This window comes from Callorhinus ursinus, unplaced genomic scaffold (assembly GCF_003265705.2).
Source record: "Callorhinus ursinus isolate GAN/ISIS: 27379988/994484 unplaced genomic scaffold, GSC_fseal_2.0 scaffold37, whole genome shotgun sequence".
NCBI lineage: Eukaryota > Metazoa > Chordata > Mammalia > Carnivora > Otariidae > Callorhinus > Callorhinus ursinus.
In genome coordinates, this window is record NW_027397099.1 from 8,545,326 (window position 1) to 8,568,329 (window position 23,004).

The window sequence follows — 23,004 nt, forward strand, 5'->3', positions numbered from 1 at the left end:
AATTGCTGAATTGCTGTATTGTGCACTTGAAACTAATATAACACTGTATGTTTAACTATACTGGAATTAAAATTAAAAAAATCTTAATCAAATTTAAAAAACAAGAATGTAGCAAAGCCAGAACTTGAACATAAATCTGTTTATGTATATATAGACATAGACAAAGGTACAGTGTGATTATAGTGTTGCTGACGCTGCTAGTACATGGGGGATTCATCACAAGATTAGGAGAGTAGCTGGTATAGAGCCTGGGAGTTTATCATCAGAGAGATGGCACTTTTTGCAAACCTGGGAACAAGGCAGGCAAACAAATATGGTCCCAGGAAGGCACCATGGTCATTCAGAGGAATCCAAAGACAATGGTCTGCACAAGGGAGATACTGAGATAGGATTACAAGGCAATATTCTCGTAAGGTCCCAGAAGAGATGAAGAAAGACTGCTTTGCCCAGTCAGGCACAAGGTTCAGCACCCCCAATAAGCTTAAGGCTCATACAGCATTCTAACAGACTGCATGCTCCATTATCCACACAACAAAATTGTTTTGTGGGTAGAAGGTAAAAGCAAACAGGATTATTAGCAGGCAGCCATTAATGCCCTTGCTCACATGCGACCATATAGTAAAGTTACATTGCTTCGGTGCAGATACTAGTTTCATTGCCATGAACTCGAATGAGATTTGGAGAAAACCAGTTCAGAACAGGTTTCTGTAAACCATTGTGTAAATTGGTAATTATTTACAGAGACTTATCAGGGAAGACTACACCTCCCGGTTGTCCTTGACTATGCAGATTATGGTGTAATTAAGTAGAATATGGGTCAACCTGAAAGCATTCAAAGCCACATTATATAGATAAATATAGAAACAGTACTGGAACTGATAAAATCCATGGAAGGGAACGTAAACCTTAAAAGAGTTTAAGTAACTTTTCCAAAACCACTCAACTTGGAAGTGGTAGAGACAAGGTTTCAAGCCTTGTTTCTCTATATTGTTTCACACAGAATATTTTTAAAATGCTAAAATGCAGATAAAATCATCTCAAATCTGGCTTCTCTACTGAAAACCTTCCAGTGGCTTCCACCAAGCTTAAACAAAACCTGAAGTCTTTCCTATTTCCTGCAATGGCCTTTTTACACAGATGGGCCCCAGCCTACCCATGTACCCTCACCTTTTACAGAAAGCTCCAGTCATACTTGAATTCTTGCTTCTGTATGTCTTCAGTATGTGCCCATTTCAGGGTTTTTGCCACTTGTTCTTTACTCTGTCTGTAATTTTTATCCCCAGAGATTCATGTGATTGATTGCTAACCCTTCAAGGGAGTTCAGATGCCTTCTTCTGAGGGATGTCTTCTCTGACCAACTAATTCCAAATTGATCTTGATTCTCCTTTTTTCTTCTTCTCACACAGACATATTTGACACAAGTGTACACACACACACACACACATCACACATTCATATACATACTCACACATGCATATGCGTACCAGACACTCATACACACCCGGACATGCATTCACACATGCACCATCCCCCTCACAAACCGTATACGCTCACACAGAGTCACACGCTGTCTCATTACCCTCTACCACTTACGCTACTTTATTTTTCTTCTTTCTGGCAATGACATCAGAGTAGGTATACATTTGCTTTTTTTTCTCTTCAGTGTGCCTCAGTAAGGGAAGAAACTTGAAGATTTCATTCACCACTGAGTCTCCAGGGGCTAAAGCAGCACCCAGTAAATATTTAATAAATATAAATGGACAGACCACACTGTGGGAAACCTTTCCAGAGAAGGCAGTGCTTATTGATCAAATGGTGAAGGAGATAATGTAAGAGGAGAGTCAACTATAGAGTTAGAAGAGTCATAACCTTGAAGGATAGAATTTGCCTTTGATTTTTTAAAAAAAAATATGGAGCTGTGGAAGTTTTTTTTAAAAGAGAAGGATGTGTTTCTGGGAACCTGGCAGTGCTTTGGAGTTAACTTGTGGATCATCCTGAAGACAAGAAGAGAAGTCTTTGCTCTTTGAACGTATAAGGATACACATGGTCCTCCATCACTGCCTGATGGGAAATGGAACTGAGTATTGTTTTCCTTTCTCTCATGTGGCAGGTGACCCCACCACATAACCCTGGACCCCGATACTGTTTCATCATCCTTTGTAGAACACATTTCTTTGACAAGCAGGCCATGTGGGATCTTCCTTCCCGTCCATTCACTTCTTTCATGTTTTCAATCAATAGAGAGTTCAATTTCAAACCCTTTGAGAAATTTATTGAGATTCAGTGAAATCTAAAGTCTTACAGCTGCTAAATAAAAGGGAAAATAAAAATAGATGTCTTCTTCTTCTAGGCGTATACCAGATGTCTGTGTCAGAAGCGGCTGTCCCCGGGGAGGAAGTAGGAAGAGTAAAGGCAAAAGACCCAGACATTGGAGAAAATGGCTTAGTCACATACAATATTGTTGATGGAGACGGTATGGACTTGTTTGAGATCACGACGGACTATGAGACACAGGAGGGCGTGGTCAAACTGAAAAAGGTGAGTTAGGGTGAGGACGCAGGTGTGTGAGTGGGCCGGCCAGCCCTGCCAAGGCAACACTGCAGCGAATGCAGAGTGGAAGGCTAAGCAACAAGAATATGGACAACTGGGGGCTGGCCTGACTTTGCAGTTCAGCTCCCAGTTCTGGGCCATAACAGAACTATATCCCCTTCTGTTACTACAGAGGGAGCTAGCAAAGGGGCTCGGGATGCCGGCCAACTGCCTGTTAGTTTTTCTGTGATTTAGCACCATTTTCACACAGAAGTGTAGATAGGTAGATAAATCTAGAATTTGGACAAACAGCCCTGAGCATGAAGGGGTTCCTCCTTTGGCTCTGCCAAGCTAACTCTGTTCATACTGGCTGCTCAGAGCATTTCCCATCTGAAGCATCCAAGGGCCACTGTATTGCTGGGCCCTATGTGAAACTTGAGCCAATCCACTGCTTGATTTTCTCTCAAAATTGAGCCTGAGAAACAGCAATGATGGACTTTCCCCCACACTCAGCTGAATTGTCCCTAAAAATGTGTCCTGGAGTTAACTCACAGCAAAGAGGAGTTTATTGTTTGCCCTGGTTTTATTTTAAAAATCTGAAATTTACTCAATACTCAGTATAGGCTAAATGAAGTCTGAGCATCTTACAAACATTTTTCAGAAAAATCATATAAAGTAGATAATATTGTCCCGATGGGCAATGGTATCTCAATTTAATTATGAGGAGATTGGGGCTCAGACAGATTAGATAATTTGATCCTGTCATAGTCACATGGCTAGTAGCTCATGGACATGAAATTCAAACCTAGGGTATTCTGGAACAACTTCCCACTCGAAACATTTTAGAAACAGCTGGGCCAGAAAAGGATTGTAAAGGAAGCCAGATAGGATTCACTTTCAGGTGCAGAAATAGTTATGGTATTTTCTAAAATGGTTTTCCCCCCTGATTTACCACTTGAGAAATCAATACCTCTCCATCATCAAAGTGTATGGAGCATTAAATCTGAATTGGATGATGGGATTACCTTGGTTTTAATCAAGCATTCAGTTTCAGCTTGGTTTTGTAGCATGAATATTAAGCTCCTTGGTGTGATGGGAAAGATTGGACTGTAACACTGATAAAAAATTAATTTGAAGAATCAATAAAGGGGTCAGTAGCTGGAGAGCAGGCAGGAGTAGGGTTGGGGAAATTCCTGGGAGGAATCTTTTAGTTAGGGAAAGCAGAGAGAGATGTACTCTCAGAAGCTGACTTTTTGCAATACTTGCAAACATTATTGGGTTTGGGAGATAGTCTATGGGACACAAAACAAAGAGAAGGTAGGAGGTGACTGTTTAGTAAAAGAGTATGGAAGTTGAGGTGAACTTTGGATACTTGGAAAAGTCAACATTAGTGAAAAAGAATTAGTGGCTGTGGCAGCCTAATCATCGACAACCGAGGGCTGGGGTAATCACTCCCTCTGGTTTTCTGCTAGAAAAGTAGCTGAGTGACTTGTGTGTTAGCACAGAGCTGTCAACTTACCTTGTTAATTAATATTACTTTCCCTTCTGCTTGACACTGACATATGAACATTGACATCAGCAATTCCTGCCTCCCACCCTTTGCTGTTCAAGTAATGGGTAGTTGGTTATGCTAAGGTTGTCACCTGTTTTCAATGTATTCAAGGTATAAACACGTACTGTGTCTCTAAGATCCTGAAACATTTAAATCACCCCATGGAACTCACACATCACAAATGAGCTCTCTGCATATGATTAATTTGCACATTTTCCCCCAATTCAGTATGTTTATTCCAGGCAAAGGAATCATCTTCTATAAAGCACTGAAGTCTAGGTTTAGGGCACAGTTTGATGTTATTTCATTTGTAAAAGAATGTTTGCTTGAACTTGTAGCACAAAGTTCTAAATGTCCACCAGGAAAGAAAAGAATTTTGAGGGGTGAATGTAGTTGTATAAAATGATGAATCCTATGGAAGTCATTATACATGATTTAATAATATAAGAGAATATAGAGAGATCATGGATGTATTTTTCTCTTAAAAGATTCTTTAATATGGTATTTTTACTCATTTCTTAATTCATTCACCCATTTTTCTACCAAGAGTTATTGAGTTCTTATTCTTTGTAAGCAGGCCCCTTGTGAGAGGCTGGACATCTAAAGTTGAAAAGACAGAGTCCGGGCTATAGGGAGGTCACAATTTAACAGAAAAGTTGAGCGAAAAGACAAAATAGAGCAGGTTTTCTCAGCCTGGGCATATTAACATTTCAGGACTGATGATTCTTTGTTGCCTGGGCTGTTTTGTGCATTGTAGGATGGTGAGCAGCATCCCTGGCCTTTCCTTGCTAGATGTAAGCACACACACTACTGCACCCCACCTGTTGTGATGATTTAAAAATAGCTCTAGACATTGCCTCATATCCCTGGTGGATGAAGAGCAAAATCTCTCCCCAGTTGAGAACCAACTGTAATAAAGTGTGATAAAATCTTAGAATATGGGTCATGAATGACTTCTTACACAAGTAAGAATTTACTCCTAGAGAAGTAGGAATTTACCAGATAGATAAGGAGAGGAAGCCCCCCCCCCCAAAAAAAAGAGCTCCTGAGGGGCTGCTATTGTAGAAACAGGACACATTTAAGAAACTTGAGTAAGTTCAGTCTTGAGAGTTTGAGTTGGATACCGTGAGACCAGCTGAAACACTGGTGTTGGAATCCAAGGGAGAAATTACAAAGAACTGAAGAAGACAGAACAGGTTACGGTGAAGAATTTAAGAGACATTTAGGAGGTGGAGTCATTCATGTATCAAATAGCTTAGGAAGCAATAAATATTTCTTGAGTATTGACTCTGTGTCAGACACAGTAAGCATCAGAAGTGTTAATGGTGCATAAGAGAGAACCTGCCCTCAGGATATTCAGACAGTCTCTGTGTGGTTAGCTGAAGAACCAGTGCGAAATAAAAATGAAACCTGTCGGTGGCTTGGTGGACTTGGGGAGGAAAATCCAATCTGTTCATCGCAACGCCCTTGATCAAGTGGGCTCCTATTTATGGCACAGAGATCCTGGCGCAGTTTCTGAGCTATTTCCTTTCTACCAAATAAACTCCTTGTAAAGCAGTGTGAGAGCAGCATTAGAAGACATTTTAAATATCCCCTATTTTAATAAAACTATTTTTATGTCCAAGTATTTTTTTATATTCTTTGTCCACATGTATATACATATGGGTCTATAACATTTGACACAGCTGCAATGCTAGAGTGATCTGATTTGTTAACTTAATGTCATATCATAAACATTTTACATGCTGTTATATAATATACATAATCATTTTTAATGACTACATAACATCCCATCCTATTGATGGACCATTATTTCCTTAATAAAATCCCAGAGTTGGATTTGGTGTTTTGTGTGTATGTTTCCCCTGATTAGATATAACCCTTTATTATATCTGACAAACAGTATGCATTTTTGAATATTGTTTGTTTTGGTTTTCTGTTGAATTAATCCCTCAGGGAGAATTCTCAAGAGGTGGGATTAGTAAACTAAGGGGTATTAAGATTTTTATGGTTTATGTAGTGTGTTGCCTCATTTAGCTTTATTTCAACTACTCATAACATGGATATAAATGTTCATAGGGGAAACTACCTTAAATCTTTTTTTGAAAAGAGTCAAGGTATAAATTGTAGGTAAATGTGTAAAGGTCATTCGTCCATCAGCCCTGCTCCCCATTCACTCAAAACAACTAGTGTAGACGCTCACTTGTTACAGTCAATCCTGGGGAGTGGGGAAGCAAAGATCAACAATACTCAACAGAGTCCTTTGGGATGCCCCCCACCCAACCCCCACCTAGCAGGGGTGAGAATGAGGGACTGCAGAAAGGCAGCTCAGGGAAGTTGATTTCATAAGGCAATGAGGATTGGGCTGACCACCTGAAGACTTAGTCAAATCCCACCAAACTAGGAAAGGGCATTCCAGACAAATGTTTGCAAGGATTTGGGGAGTTTTGCTTGGAATCTGAAAAGTATCAGACTGCAGTGTGACTATAGTAGCCTCAGCATCAACAGTGCTGTCCATTGGGAACATGGCTCTGGGCTCTGGGTCCCTAGCCATATGCTTAAATCGAGTCCAAAAAGTTCTGCTCTAAAAGCATCAACAGGCTACCTGAGGTTAGAAAGTTTCTCCTTACCTGCTCTCAGAACTATCACATTACAGTTTTTTATATTGTGTAATAATTGGAGAGATTTTTGAGAAATTGCAGTAATCTTGTACCTGCAGCCCATAAATAACATTCCTTTCTGCTGCTCAGTAACCCAGAGAAGGACAAAGAAGCTGTTGAGTCCCAGAAGGGTGGATTGGCTGTGGTGGATTTTCCTTCAGGAAGAAGAGTGTTCCCTGAGTCTGGGGTGTTGGGGTGGGAAGATGATGGGAAAAACTTTGAATGCGTTTCTCCTTCCTGAAACTGGAATCGTCCTTAGTTTTGAGCTTTGTAGAATTAGGTCAGGACTAAACCCTATGATTATATGCCCATTCACAGTAAGTGTTTGCCAGGCAGTTGACAACAGCATGGCAGGCAGATGCTAACCTTAAAAGACCCAACTCTTTCCAAACATTTTATAGTTCAGCATCATCCTGAGTGCTAATTAGAAAGTTCTGTTTCCTAGGCATCCGGGCTTGTTTCTCTGCCACAGTTGTACTTTTCACCTTTGACTGATTGATTCATTTGTACCTCCTCTCATTCAGAAGCAGGGAGTGTTTACCATCAATTTCTCGATAACTGCAGTCATTCAAATACTACTTCTCAATTTTTCTTGACTCTGTGTGAAATCTATACTATTGATAATTTTTTTCTTTAAGTGGGCTTCTTTTAAACATATATGCATTCTTTTGACAGGGAAGCATTATTCTCACTGTCCTATATCACTTGCCATAAATGGAAGGTAACCTAGAAATGACTGTAGTCAAATAAAATGATGTCATTACATTCTAGCTAGAAAGTTTTATCACAGTCTCTCAAAAGGAGATTAGGAAACGTATCATATATGTTAAAAAGTAGCACTATACGGAGGTTTACTGATGTATCCTTGACCTGTTTGGTACTTGTGCTGAAATTCAGTGGGTGTTTTCATTACCAAGATTCTTAGTACTTTACAGAATGGGCTACATCATATACTTTTGTAGTGTTTTAATTCATTTCCTTAGATGATTTTAGTGAGTGATTTGGACAGCCTTAGTGTTGTTACTATAGAATGAAGTTCATTTTCGATGATGTGGTCCTCCTGTGTCTGTTGGGCTCCTGGAATCACCCACAGAACACAGTCCAGCTTTCAGGAATTGATTTGTCTGATTTTCTGACCAAATGGCTCAGGTAATTGGATATTGAATAGACACTGATTTTCTCCCTTGGAGGAGCTATTCACTCTGCCCTGTAAAACAATCCAGTCTTTCTCCTCCATAATTCTTTCAAGGAATTGGTTGTCAATCTTCCCTTCTTTCTCGCCAGCCCGTAGATTTTGAAACCAAAAGAGCGTACAGCTTGAAGGTAGAAGCAGCCAATGTGCACATCGATCCAAAGTTCATCAGCAACGGGCCTTTCAAGGACACCGTGACAGTGAAGATCGCAGTGGAAGACACTGATGAACCCCCCATGTTCTTGGCCCCAAGTTACATCCATGAAGTCCAAGAAAATGCAGCTGCAGGCACGGTGGTTGGGAGAGTGCATGCCAAAGACCCCGATGCTGCCAACAGCCCCATAAGGTACAGACATTTATTTCAAAGGCCTGGATGAGGAATTTTCAAGGCAAGAGGTTTTAGGAAAGCCCTGAGGGAAGCACCTCCTTCAGTTTCAAAAAAGGGTCCAAGATGATCCAGTTCGATGCAGTGTAAACAAGATTAAGATTTAGGAGATGTGAGTTTGACGCCCCCTCTGCCACAAACTTTTTGGATCGGCTCGTTCAAGCTACCTAATTTCTGTCTGCAGCAGGCTTGCCAATGTGTACGAGGTGAGGCAGCTCTCAGCGGGGCCTGTCTCAGGGAGCTGTGCTGAAGTAGGAATGAGGATTATGAAGTAATCATTGTAATTACAATTTATGGAACACTTTTCTATGCTCCAGTTACTCTGCTACGTGTGTTAGACATAGGACCTAATGTATCCCGGCAACTTTATTTTATAGGAATTATTGTCACTTAAATTGAGGGGACATGGGGTCTCCGTGGGGCAAAGAGACTTGGCCAGAGCGACACAGCCAGTGAACAGGGGGCTAGGAGAGCAAGCTCTGTCTAGCTAATGGCTACTGAGCACTTTGGAGAGATAACAAAGGGCCACACAAACTTAGGGTGCTTTTATTATTATGAATCTATCTTTATAACTTAAAAAACTAGCTAGAAAAGTGATTCAGAACCCCGCCTTCCCCTCTCCCAGACCTGTGTTAATGACAGATGAGGCTGATGAGGAAGAGGTTAGAGATGAGAAGGGAGGAAGGTAGCCAGAGAAGGCTGGTCTCGCATCGGAGACGTGGACAGGACAGGAACACACAGCTGCCTGAAACCTGCCCCAGGCTTGGATTCCAGCAGCTGGTTATTTGTCCATGGCCCTTCCACTAACGCCATTTTTTTTAAAAGAATTTATTTATTAGACAGAGAGCATGAGAAAGCAGAGGAGGAGCAGACCGAGACGGACAAACTCTGCACGGAGTGGGGAGCCCCACTCAGGGTTCAATCCCATGATCCTGGGATCATGACCTGAGCCGAAATCAAGTCAGACACTTAACCGACTGAGCCACCCAGGTGCCCCCGCACTGATTCCTTTCTCACCTGGACTTCTTCCTCTGTCTCCTCCCGGTCTCCCTGCCTCCAGTTTCTCACCCACCTTTCTGCTGTCCTAGAGCCAGACTGAGCATTTTTAACCACACATCCAAACATCATATCAGACTTCAGACTTCAGTTATCAATGATCAAACTGTTCCCCCTTGCAGCTCCCTCCAGAATAATCCCAACTCTCTTTTTTAGTGTCAGCCTCTTCTTGGAGCCTCTCCACCCCGATTCCTGCTGTGTCCTACTCATCTCTTCCGTTTTCAGTCTACTTTCCTTTGGCATCAGACTCTGAATTGCAACTAAACTGGGCCACTTCCTATTCTTTGAAGCAGAATCTACTCTCTCCTGATTCCTGACCTTCACATGTTCTTCCTCCCCAGGGGAGCTCTGCTCCCCTTTCTTTCAAACTTGCTACATGGTACTCATTTTTTCCCAGCTCCACTTGGGTGTCACCTTCTCTAGAAGTTCTTCCAGGGCACCCTACTGACTGATCAGATGCAGTTTCCACCTCACAGTGCTCACCACGCAAAATCACAGTGACTCCTTATGTTATGTGTTGTCCTTGGCATGCACAAAAGGGGTCAGGGAATGTCTGTCTGGTTCCAGGGTTGATAAGCTATAGCCCACAGGAAAAATCCAGCCACCAGTTGCATTTTGAGGAACCTGTATACTCTTTTTCATAATGGCTCTATCTTGAAGAGATATTTGCACTCCCATGTTCACTGATGCATTATTCCCAATAGCCAAGACATGGAAACACCTTCAGTATTCATCAATGGATGAACAGATAAAGAAAATGTGATATATATGGGTGTGTGTGTGTGTGTGTGTGTGTGTGTGTATTATAAATTAGGCTTAAAAAGACAAGGGAATCCTATCATTTATGATAATTTAGATGAATTTGGAGGGCATTCTGCTAAAAGAAGTAAGTCAGACACAGAAACACAAACATAGCATGATACTACTTATATGTGGAATCTAAGAAAGTCAAACTTTGGGATGCCTGGGTAGCTCAGTCACTTAAGCATCTGCCTTTGGCTCAGGTCATGATCCGAGGATCCTGGGATCAAGTCCCACGTGGGGCTCCTTGCTCAGTGAGGAGCCTGCTTCTCCCTCTGCCTGTCGCTCCCACCCCTGCTTGGGCTCTCTCTCTGACAAATAAATAAATGAAATCTTTAAAAAATAATAAAATAAAAATAAAAAAGTGAAACTTTGAGAAACAGAGAGCAGAATGGTGGTTGCCAGGGTAGTTCCCACTAGGGGGTGGGGAAATGGGGAGATATTGGTCATAGCGTACAGCTTTCAGTTATGAAATGAGTAAGTTCCAGAGATCTAATGTACAGCCTGTTAGCTATTTTTAAAAATGTATTATATACTTGCAGTTTGCTAAGAGAGTCCATCTTAAGTGTTCTCACCACACACACACAGGAAATAGTAACCAGGAGAAGTGATAAATACATTAGTTAGCTTGAGCATGGTAATCATTACATAAATTATACTTACAGTGAAACACCTTACTGTACACATTATATATAGACTTTTTATTATTTGTCAATCATACCTAAGTAAAGCTGGGGAAAAAAGTAAACAAATCTGAGCATTAAAAAAATTTTGCCATGAACGATGGAGTTTTTCTGTTGACACCAAAGAAAATGCTGAAAGGGCAGCAGGAAGACCCAAATGAAAATGTTTTTAGTTGCCTTTAAATCCTTGAGTGTTGTCCCTTTTGGGAGAAAGGAAGAGAATCGCCCTTTAATGGGCATCTTCTTAGCCCCAGACAATGTATTGCACTAAGTTATTTAAACTAATCCTCAGATCCCCTTTGAAGCTATGACTGCAGGATGCAACAGATGGAAATACTTAGTCTCAAAGGGGTGACATGCACTCTTCAGAGTCACCTAGCCAGTTGAGTATAGAAGACGGGGCTTCAGTGCAGATCTGCCTTCAGTCCATTTTGAGCTTCTTACTCTAGCCAAACAGCCACCAATAAAAAAATTTCCCAAGAAGGTTTGAGTACCGTGTTCTCTCTAGGAAGGAAGAAATATTACATAATGACTGAGGATTGGCATAACAACACCTTTAAACTACTCAAAGATGTCCATGGCATGGATTTTAAATGAGTTAGTTTTGGCCTTAGAATATTGAGGTGCATTAGCAACGCATTGGACGAGTGATGACGTGAAGACACTTGAAACCACTGCTCATTTCCTCTGTGCTTCTTGTCTCCAGGACCCACATCTGCGATTGGTAATTTGGGTCATGTTCTCAGTGGTAGCTGTTCTGTGCATGTAGGCAATTTCCGTGTCTATAATTATCCAAAGATGCTCAGTACCGCCCTTGAACCCCGCTCTTTATCCACTCAGCCCGTTCCTCAAACAAATCATAGAACACTCAAGTCTTTTTATGTGGTTTGTCTCCTGTCCTGCTGTCTGCACTAATTTCCTGATTGTTTATCTTCCCCTGTACAGGAATTCATGTCCTTGGACATGTGGGCAGGACACTATAGTGTCAACCAAACTCTTAGCTATGTGGAAATTTTGCAGATCTTTCTTCTCAGACTCTGTAGCATGAGATACACTTGTGTTAACTGGTGGCTTTTGGAGATATTCTCTCTTCTTAGGTTCCTTGGCAGTAATCTGTTCATGCCTGAGACAGCACCATCCTGGGGTCTTCACTAGTCTTTGATCCCTGGTCTAAGCAGTGAGGGCTCCCTGAGACGCATCCTTTTGACTTGGACCTCTCTCTGTGTCCCCTCATCTATAGCATTCCTACCCATGCATGACTGAATTGAGTTAACGCTCCAGATTCTCTGCCTCAGGGCTGATCTTTCTCTCTAATTCCACCCTGTACCTATCCTGCGGTCTACAGTGAATTTTCACACGCTTGCTTTTTTCCTTCACTGGCTCACTCATTTTTTTTTAAACTTATTTTTGAGCTCATACTTATTGTGACACCCTTAAAAAGAAATAAACCTGACTCCACCTTGATTCTGTGAAACCTGAGGTAGAGCTGACCTGTTACTCTTTCAGCGTGGCAGCATATCCCTAGTGGAATTCTGAACTCTCCTTCTTGCTAAGCTGCCTTTGTTTTTATGTTTCTCAATGTCTCCTTCTCTGACACTCAGGCGAGGAACTCTCTAGGACTCTCCCAGCCTCCTATTGGTGTTCTCTTCATCACACAGTCTTCTGTCCCTGCTCTCACTCCTGTACCAGCTCCTGTACCCTGACACCTCATTCAGAGCCTAACCATGACTCTGCCCTTCCTCTACTCTCTCTCTCTTGCTTAGACCATCTTGCCCATCCTATCTTATTAATCATCCCCATGGCTGATTCCATTCATTTGTTCCTCTGATCAAAAGCCTTCTATGATTTTTCACTGGCTGTAGGATGAAGGTCACACTCTGTAGACTGACATTTGAGAACTTCCACGGTCTGTCCACAGTGTGTGACAGCAGTCACAAGAAAACGAAGAGCAACTAAGACTTGTTGTACTGTTTACAGTATGTGAGGTGCTAGGTTATATACCTTACCATGTATCATCATTTCATGTAATTCTGTAATTCTTACAGATAAGCTAAAAGCTAGGTACTGTTCATAGTCCTGTTTAAGAGATAAGTCAGCTGAGATTCAAAGAACTTAAGTGGCTTTTCCAATATCACCGAGCTTATATGTACTGGAGCATGAACTTGTATCTGGGACTTTACAAAACCGAAATTCATGCCCTTCGCTTCTAGAGAATAACACTTTGCATTGTTAATTATCTTTCTCCCTGTGAGTGTGTCTTGTCATGTCAACTAGATAGTAAACTCCCTGGTGGCAGGGGAAAAAGAAATTCTATTATTTTTGCCTCCTTTTCGCAGAGGGCTATCTGCTGAAAGCTATGTTCCTGAGCCTCTCCTGACAGTTATGAGGTGTAAATGGTTTATCTTCAGTTTCCTGACTGGGGCAGGGGATTCATCATTCCATTCCCACAGGGAGCTTCAAAGTCGAATGATATCGTGGATGAGCTCTTGTCTTTTATACTGTGAAGTGCAGCTCCACGTGGGGGACCTCTGTGGAAACAACATGATCTAGAATTGGAAGATCTGTGTTCTAATGTTGGGCCCCCCAGAAACTAGATAATCAGCCATTTGCAAATCCCATCATTCGTAAACTGGAGAGATTAAATTCTCTGACATCCATGGTCTTTGCCACCTTTAATATATCTTGGCTTTGATGACCCTCAGTGAACGCCTTCAGACATATGTATTCTGTAAACTTTAGGAAAGCACAGCTAAGCCGTCCAAGAGCAGGAAACAACCCAATTACGAAGCCCAGTATAACTCCCAGAGTTAATCTAACCACTTTTGCTCTGCATTTTGGAGACAGTATGGCAGAGTGTAAAGGGAAGGGGCTTTAGAATTCACCAGACTTATTAAAGCCAGCACTCTGGTACTTACAACTCCGGGTACCCTGGGCAAGATATTTTACCTTACCACACCTCAAGGTAGGCCATTCTTCTTGTTCCATCTCCCTCTTCCCTTTGCCATAAATACGATCCAGTAATATTCTGGAAATTATTTTGTCTTTTGTTAGTAAAAAGCAAATTTTCTAGGGGACAGGAGTAGCTAAAACCTTCCAGCTGTGCTATTAGGCACAGCCCATCATGAAAGTGTGGGGAGAATGCTCTACAAATGAAGGACTAAGCCTGCTTTGCATATTTCACCATGAATTCAGAACCAAACTCCCTGGGAACCCCTAAAACCAAATAAATAAACTAAATAAATTCATTCAAAATAGAGTTAGCATTTTTCTTTAAATAAGGAGAAAACTGATTTTTTAGGACCATAAATGATCCTTGATGATAAATTTAAACTTAAAACTATTTAATATTTAATATTGCAAAAATCTAATAAAGGTTTGATACATTTGTGACTTTTCTGAGTAGTTTGGGAGCAAGGCAATCCCACTTCCAAAATGCAGTTTCATAAATATTCAGATAGTGGGTGATTGTAGTAAATATGAAGAAATATGCAACATGTCATTATGCTTCTCAATCAAATATATGCTAAACAGCTCTTTCATTCATTGTACTGAATAAAGAATTCCAATGTGGCAAAATGATTTCTATAAAAGATTCATGTATGAAATTTAAAAAGTAAATTTGATTAAAAAGGAAACCTAGCTCAAGTAATTCATTGAAAAAGTTGTTTTAAATATAGCATGGAGAAAATATTCAAATATTAAGCTGCTCGGAATGTCTCTAATTGCCTCATTTGCATTCTGCTTAGGTATTCCATTGATCGTCATACTGACCTCGACAGGTTTTTCACTATTAATCCAGAGGACGGTTTTATTAAAACCACAAAACCTTTGGACAGAGAGGAAACCGCCTGGCTCAACATATCCGTTTTTGCAGCAGAAATCCGTAAGTATTCTCCTAAGGGTTTTGATTCTACTTTACCAAATTTGATTCCATCAGACTCTATATATATTCTGGAAAATGACAGACAGCTGAGATAGAATATATATTTTTAGTCTTAAGCATATTTTTTTCAAACTTTAAAATTTATTATTGGTCATCTATTGAAGATGACATATAAACACATAGAGATATTTTCATTTTATTTTTTATTTTTTTGGCAGAACTGGGTATAGTCTTGGCAAGTGAGCTGATAGCCCTGAGCCGCTTGGAACTCATAGCCATCACTGAAGGATTCCCCACTTTATCATGCCACTCAGGATTGTTTAAACCCAGAGCAGCAGAACCCTTAGAGCCAAGATTTGTAGGTGCTTACTTACCTATAGACCAGTGGTTCTCAAACTTGCTCACACACTGGAATATCATGGAGGGCTTGTATTTATTGTCTGAATTCTCTTCTTTCAGACAACCGGCATCAGGAAGCCAAAGTCCCAGTGGCCATTAGGGTTCTTGATGTCAATGATAATGCTCCCAAATTCGCCGCCCCTTATGAAGGCTTCATCTGTGAGAGTGATCAGACCAAGCCACTTTCTAACCAGGTAATGATGCCGTCCTCTTCCCTGGCTATAAATGAAATAAATTTGGAAATGGAGTTTGGTCTTGAGAGCTTCACCTAGAGATACTTCCCATCGCCCAAGAGGGCTTCAGAGCCCTTCTTTAGCTCTGTAGCTATGTTCTCTTGTTAAACCCAGGCTTCTTAGCCAGCCAGGAATTTTTGAATAAATGATGTGTCAATGTCAGCATGATTTATTTATGGACCACCTTTCTCTTTCAGCCAATTGTTACAGTTAGTGCAGATGACAAGGATGACACAGCCAATGGACCAAGATTTATCTTCAGTCTACCCCCTGAAATCATTCACAATCCAAATTTCACAGTCAGAGACAACAGAGGTTCGTACCAAGGTTCCTGGGCATTCAGAGAAGTAGAAATGGAGAATGAATGTCTTTTATATTGCAGACCATAAGTGTTTTCCCTAATCTTAATAATGCCTCTCTGTTGAAGAACAAACAAGAAATAATAATGCCACCCTTATTTTTGAGACTCGTGGGCTCATTTGGTGCATATGAATAAGTGAGTCTAATTTTATTTCACTCTTTTTGTTGGCTTTGATATTCATGAAGCAGTGGGAAAACCAAGTGGGGAAGCTTACAGGGTCAATATGCAAACAACTTCATTTATCTTTTTTTAAGAGACTGATAAACCCTTGGGGGGAAGCATGGCTCTATGAATATTGATATCAAGTAAAGCATTAAAAGAGATTAATTCAACTTTGTAAGGCAATGTAATCTTTCAGCCGGCCTTCCCTTCCAAGCATGGTTTTAATTCAGTGTGGTTGGGTATAGAGCTTGAAACCTAAAGGTGGTTGCAGAATTACTGCCTAAAGGGCATGAACAAAGCATCGTTTGGCAACCGTAAACATGGCAGAATTTACTATCATTCCTGCTTCTCATTTCATCAGAGAGGTTCTAGACTCACGAATTATTTGAAATAGTTGTTCTTGTTGTATAGGACCAAACTGAAAGAGTCCCTTGACAAAGTTGGTAGCGAGCCAGGATCAAAAAATAAGTTTCCTGACTTGTGGCCAGGCTATTTTGGTCTGCAGCTGTTCCTATAAGCTGGTGACAATGCAGGTCTGTGGAAATGGGAAGATGGATGCCATCATTTGACATAGGAATAAAAGGTGGTCCTCCTGAGTATACAGGCTTTCATTAGCCACACACTTGCTGTGCACTAGGTTATAGATTGATTGCTTTCCCAGTGACTGAGATCAGGCTTAGAGGAGCTTAAGTTAACCTAATAAGTATTATCACTTTTCCCATCTCTGTTATCGCTGTTATCAGTATCATAAATCCCAGCAGCTATGCTCCAGACACCATACCCAGACCCTCCTTACACTCTCTAATTTCATTCTCTCAACACACCATCGGTCAGGATGATTATTAGCCTTCCCATGTGAAGGTGAGGAAAAGGAGGCAGAAAACCATCAAGTGACTTGTTCAGAGTCAATCAGCCACCTAGGAGTTAGACCTAGGTTTTAAACCCAGTCTCTCAGAGGCTAGAGGTTACAGCCCTAACCAGTGGCTCTACTGGGTTGATTAATATTAAAGCAAGGAAATTCCCCATGCTGCTTGGATTTGAGGGAATAGGATCTAACATACTTTATTATTATTTCTGAAACTCATTTGAGCATTTAATTATGGCTTTTTTTAAATCAAGCACATATCAAGGACCGCCCAGGTGGCTCAGTTGGTTAAGCATCTGCCTTCAGCTCTGGTTATGATCCCAGGGTCCTGGGATCGAGCCCTGTATCGGGCTCCCTGCTCAGTGGGGAGTCTGCTTCTCCCTCTCCCTCTGCCACTCTCCTGCTTGCTCTCTCCCTCTCTCTCTCTTTCTCAAATAAATAAATAAAATCTTAAAAGAAATAAATTAAGCGCATATCAAATGAGACTGTGGGATAAAATGTCCTAGATGCCACCACAGATTTTTCTTCCCGATGCCTTGCTCTCTGTAGGGGTTGCGCTCTTGAGAGCCTGGGTATGAAGGTAGTCATACGAGAGACCTGTGATTTCAAGGAACCCTATAAAACAACCTGTCCTTCACTTTGTCAGTGATTCCTATCATTTTGAAATAGAAACAGTACTTGGAGGCTTTAATTTTCTATTTTGTCTAGGATTTTTCTTTTACTTGTTGGCTTTGGTTGATGGGCACCTGTGAGTGCCTTAAGCACCTTTAAGAGATAACTCTACCCAGCACTGAGATAGGTGAGTAGTTCTCAACTGGGAGCTCACGTACCTCTAGTGTTACATGTGTATGATATGGGAATTTCCTTTCGTAAATGTACGTTTCTCCAAAGCAGGGAGACCCTTACACGTAGTGGCCATTTAATAAGTGTTTCCAGAGCTGAACTGAAGAAGGTAGCACACACAATGTTTTCATAATACTTTCTAAGATATGTGTACACTTTGAGTGCATGAGAATCCCTGCCTCCACTCTTAGATTTTTCTTAATCCCCAAACTCTTCTGGGATCCCACCCTAGGTTGATAGATTGCTACGCTGACATAAACCTAGGCTTTTGTCAGTTTTATGATGACGATACTTCTTACGAAATATTTCAGTATACATTTAGTTTTATCAATAGCGAGGTGATTGACTCATTTGTCTGGAAAACACTGCTGTTCTCACATACGTCTTATGCCACCCCCTCTTTTATGATCTGTCGACTCAAATACTTGTGGTCGGCAGGTCAGAAACACCTGACACAGCAGGTGTTTCTAGGTTTTTCTCACTGTGCCAACTTCGCCTCTATTACCTGCCGTGTCTTCTTTGTTTTTATGTGTGTGATAATATTTAGTTGCTGTTAACCCTCTGAGAACATTATATGAAGACATATTGTTCTCTAGGGAGTTGTAAGTATTTTACTTTGTCACAACACTTCGGGTATGCCATCAGTATTTTCAAAGAGATTCTATTACCATGGATGAGCCCGCCCAGTACGCACTCTGTCTCCCCTGCCCTTCCCTCTAAGAGTCTAATCCTATGCGGAGCCACCACTTTTGCAGGGAATTGCTCCTTTTTAAGATAAATGACTTTATTAACTATGGCAAACAGTTAATGAAAACTCCCATGTTTAGAGCTATTACAAAACCTTAAAGCAAATACAGTCCTATAATTATCATTTAATAGAGTCTCTTTCAGCTAGCTCCTAGAAGTAATTACATATTGAAGTAATCCAAAAGGAGTAATCACATTCCACATCCTATTAATAGCCTACTGAGTTACCAAATTTCTCGGCTGAGACTGTTTTCCATAGAAAACATGAGATAATGGTTTATATCACGCTGAGTAAAAGCATCAGGTTTCTTTCTCCTTGAGTGTTTACTTCCATTATGCCATGTAAATAATCAGGATTGTGTTTGCCTAAACTCGGCATAAGCATTATGGTTCTTTAGAAATATGAGGAGGAAAGCCATCTTAATAAACCCAAGCCTTCTATTTCATTTTCCTTTATTCCATTCTGTAGCCCAGCTTCACAGATGACTCAGTAGGCAGCCGGTGAGTCCATCTTGGGCTGTTAATATCAAGAATGGTGCTGTTTGGGCACCATTTGGGCACCAGAGCTGACCTGCCCTGGTTTTGAAATGCATTTACTTTGAAAATATCAGCCTTATGGCATCTCTAAAAACACAAGAAATGTGTAATGGATGAGAAAAGGGCAAAGAAAAAAATGCTGAGAATAACCCTTCCCATATAGCTAGCTCCTCATTAATTTATAAAGCTTTGTTGTGGCCACTGTTTCACTTCATTCCTCAGATAGCTCCATGAGGTTCAGCATGAATATTTTTATCCCCATTTTCTGGATAAAGAAAGAATATGAGACATCAGGAGCTTGAGACTTGCCCAAGGTCACACGGCCCATCAGTGAAATAACGAACAAGCTTGGGGACTTGGAGGGTTCCATTGGGTGTACACACTATACTATGAGTATAAAGTTCATGTCTTTTCTACTTAATGCTTTAAAAAAAATCTTTGTTTACCCTGTAGTCAAATAATAACAATCTTCAGAAGAGGAAAAGCCTAAAATTCAATGTATCTCTCTAAGGTTCCAGGGGAAAGTGAACAGGGGACACATTGCACTTCAGGTTCAATTTAAATCACAGCCATAATAATTGTAGTAACATATATTTTCAGAGTTTTATGATTTTCTTCTACTACAGAATTAACACATATTCTCTGTAGGAAAGTTAGAAAATACAGAGAAGCAGAAATATTATTATCAAAAATAAAATAACTTGATAATATGTTGTTCAGAAATAATCACTGCTAGTTCTTATTTCTGTCCAGACTTTTTCTTGGCATGCATATATATATATATGATCTCTAAAAAAGGCAATCATAAAATTCATGTCCACTTTTTTCCTACCTAATAATATCTGATACACACTTATCAGCATCAATATGCTTTTGTCAACATTTCCTTCTGAATATCTTCCTAACTTCCCCTGTACAGGTGTCTGATCTCAGTTGACCATTATGTAAGTACATTGTTTCTACACCTTTGCCAAATATCTAATTAGTATTTTAGGATAAATTTCTAGAGTAGAATTACTGGATGAAAAGCCTTTGATACTTAATTGACAAACTGCCCATCAGAAATATGTATACTACCAGAAATATTTATAATACCTTGAGTAAAATGGTATTATATGGTATCTCATTTCCTCACATTCAAGCGAACTCTAGATATTATTACTCTTTTTAAATCATTGGCAACTTGATAAGTGAAATATAATCACATTTAAAAATGTCAATGAAGAGTTGTGTTGTGGGGTGTGTATGTTTTAGGAAATTTCCTTTCCATTATTATTTTATTAAAAGAATGAATGTTCAGGGGAGCCTGAGTGGCTCAGTTGCTTAAGCATCCAACTTTTGATCTCACTCAGGTCTTGATATCATGGTCATAAGTTCAAGCCCCACATTGGTCTCCACATTGGGGATGGATCCTACTTTAAAAAAAAAATGGATGTTCAATTTTTATCACAATTTTTGGATTCTAACCAGAGGAGGAAGTATGATTTTGTCCTTTGACCTAATGATTTGTTAAAGTAATTAAATTGATATATCCAAATATCAAACCTCATATTTTTGATTTCCAAACCTCTTCTTCCAAACAGTGATCATTTAATAAAATATACAGGAAGAGCAAGGGTTAGCAATTAAATGCTTGGCTTTACTCTTTATCGCTAGAAGGGGTTGTTTATTTTTTTAAATTTTTTAAAAGATTTTATTTATTTGACAGAGAGAGACACAGCGAGAGAGAGAACACAAGCAGAGGGAGAGGGAGAAGCAGGCTTCCTGCCCAGCAGGGAGTCTGATGTGGGGCTCGATCTCAGAACAGTCCTAACATGAATATTTGACACATAATTAATCCTGTTACTGTTTTATTTTTTAAAAATTGTCAATTATTACATCAATCCTAACTCATAGACTGAGCTGCTGTTTTGAGAGAGAAAAGCACCAAATCACTGGAAGGTGGGCACAGTTGGAATACATCCCAGGTTCCAAGAACCCCAGAGTTGCATGCTGTCCAATAGGCCATCTCAATTCAAGTTGGAGGCCTATCAGATCATGGGGTTATTTAGCTACAGAAACATTGCTTCGTCATTTGAGCAACAGAGGACCATTTTAGGAGCTTGCAATAAGTTCCTCTTTTAACAACAACAAAAATACTTAGGATTTTCAAGTCAACAAATTGACAGAGCAGCCCTTTAAACATTATGAAGCAGCTTCCCTATTTCAGTGACCTTCTTCACCCTTGATGTTTCTCCCATATTTTGTGTCAGTGTGACTTCCATCAAAAAACAGGTAATTTCATAGTTCCCCAGTTACAGTCTCCTCTTTCCATCTTCCATAATCATGGGAACATGATCTGTCTCATTTACTTTGCTCTGCCAGGAATGGACTCCTTCTGCCTATTCTTCCTCTTTCAGGTCTCGCCATAAATGAAGTCACTGAAGCAAAGCTTTCTTTGCAGGGTATCCCCAGCCCGTCTTGAGTGTCTCCTCCTCTGAGGAAGGAACACTGCAATACCTTTTCTTATTTTTCTTTATCTTGCATTCTAAACACTCATTCCCTGTTTGTCTCCCACTAGAACATGAGCTCCGTGGTGTCAGTGTCCCAGCACTTAAAATAGTGGGTTGACCAAATGCAAGGATTAAAATGAAAAAATGGGGGCACCTGGGTGGCTCAGTCGTTAAGCGTCTGCCTTCGGCTCAGGTCATGATCTCGGGGTCCTGGGATCGAGCCCCACATCGGGCTCCTTGCTTGGCAGGAAGCCTGCTTCTCCCTCTCCCACTCCCCCTGCTTGTGCTCCCTCTCTTGCTGTGTCTCTCTCTATCAAATAAATAAATAAAATCTATTAAAAAAATGAAAGAATGGCTGGGGAAATAGGTGAAGTGCTTCAGAAATTTCAGGGATCCGTTATTATTAGGTGAAAAATGATTATGTTATGACATAAGCTTCAGGCTTAAAAAGACACCCACCTTATAATGTCGGAATGTTCTGAGGAGTCAAAAGCACATAACCCACCTCTTCTTTCCATTCATTATTTATTATCCCACAAAGTTAAATTGGACATCTAGGGTTTGGATCCAGGAAGAGATGACCTTGAAATGTGCTTATTTTTCATGTATATTATCTAAGATCAGCCAAGTTGCAGATCAAATGAGCTCTGATACCTGATGCATTCGAAGTTAAGCTTGAAGTGCTCAAAAAATTCAAAAACCAAACCAAAACAACAACAAAAAGTGTGCATGAAAATCAGATTTGGCTGAGTAAAGGGATATCCAAGACAGATTCACCCCGATTAGACCAATTAGCAAACATCTTTTTTTCTCCCCCACCCTGCCTTTTTTTTTTTTCCTAAGTTTAGAACATTTTTTTTTTTTAATGAGCAACATCAGATAGCGTCCAAATATGCTTCTGGTTTTTTACTTTTATTATTTAAAGATAGCCAAATAGATTTCTATGGAACTTTTTTTCCCTCTTAATTGCTTCAATATGGAAGATGCTCTATTGGCAGATCAAAATGGCAGATGTCTTTTAATGTGCTGCCATTTTCTCTGTGTAAATAATTATGTTCCTTTTCTGCCTGAATTTCATTGCAGCAGTTTGTCCATTACAACACAGCTTATCTGGGAGCTTACTCCCTCCCCAGCCCAACAACAACAAAAAAAGATAGGTCATTTTGGTGGAACAGACATATTATTCTTTCAGGGTTTCCTCTGGTCACTGATTTAACTAACTTCTGGGATTTCTCAACTCACTAAAAGACCCTAAATGTTTATATCCCACTGAATCCCTTGGTAGTTTTCCTTGTCTTAAACTAAGAAATACTTGGGCAATATGTTTCTTTTTCCCTCCCTGTCACCAAGGAGCAAATTATTCTCATACAAAAATGGAGGAAATGTTAATTTCAAGGGAAGTTGTAAATTACAACAAAGAAAAATCTATTAATACCGACCAACGGCACACACTTAGATGTCTTATACACACATACATATAGACTCTTACAATGTTATTTATTATAATTCATGTTTTGCCAATCCCTCAGTATCAAAGGTGTTAATCAAAAGATCGTGATGATCTCCTCTTAGTGTGCAGTTCCTTAATTCAGTTGGAAGACATTATAGCCATCGGAGTCTTGGG

General features: G+C 40.2%; 1 protein-coding gene across 6 annotated transcripts in view; it reads left to right on the plus strand.

Moving 5' to 3' along the window:
- CDH11 (cadherin 11) overlaps positions 1 to 23,004 on the plus strand; it is a 145,141-nt gene that overhangs the window by 113,418 nt on the left and 8,719 nt on the right. For all 6 annotated transcript variants that reach the window (XM_073880193.1, XM_073880194.1, XM_073880196.1 and 3 more), the window contains 5 exons: positions 2,351 to 2,538; positions 8,026 to 8,279; positions 14,605 to 14,741; positions 15,201 to 15,334; positions 15,571 to 15,688. In XM_073880193.1, the coding sequence (XP_073736294.1) occupies positions 2,351 to 2,538; positions 8,026 to 8,279; positions 14,605 to 14,741; positions 15,201 to 15,334; positions 15,571 to 15,688 (831 nt within the window). The remainder of the gene's footprint in view (positions 1 to 2,350; positions 2,539 to 8,025; positions 8,280 to 14,604; positions 14,742 to 15,200; positions 15,335 to 15,570; positions 15,689 to 23,004) is intronic.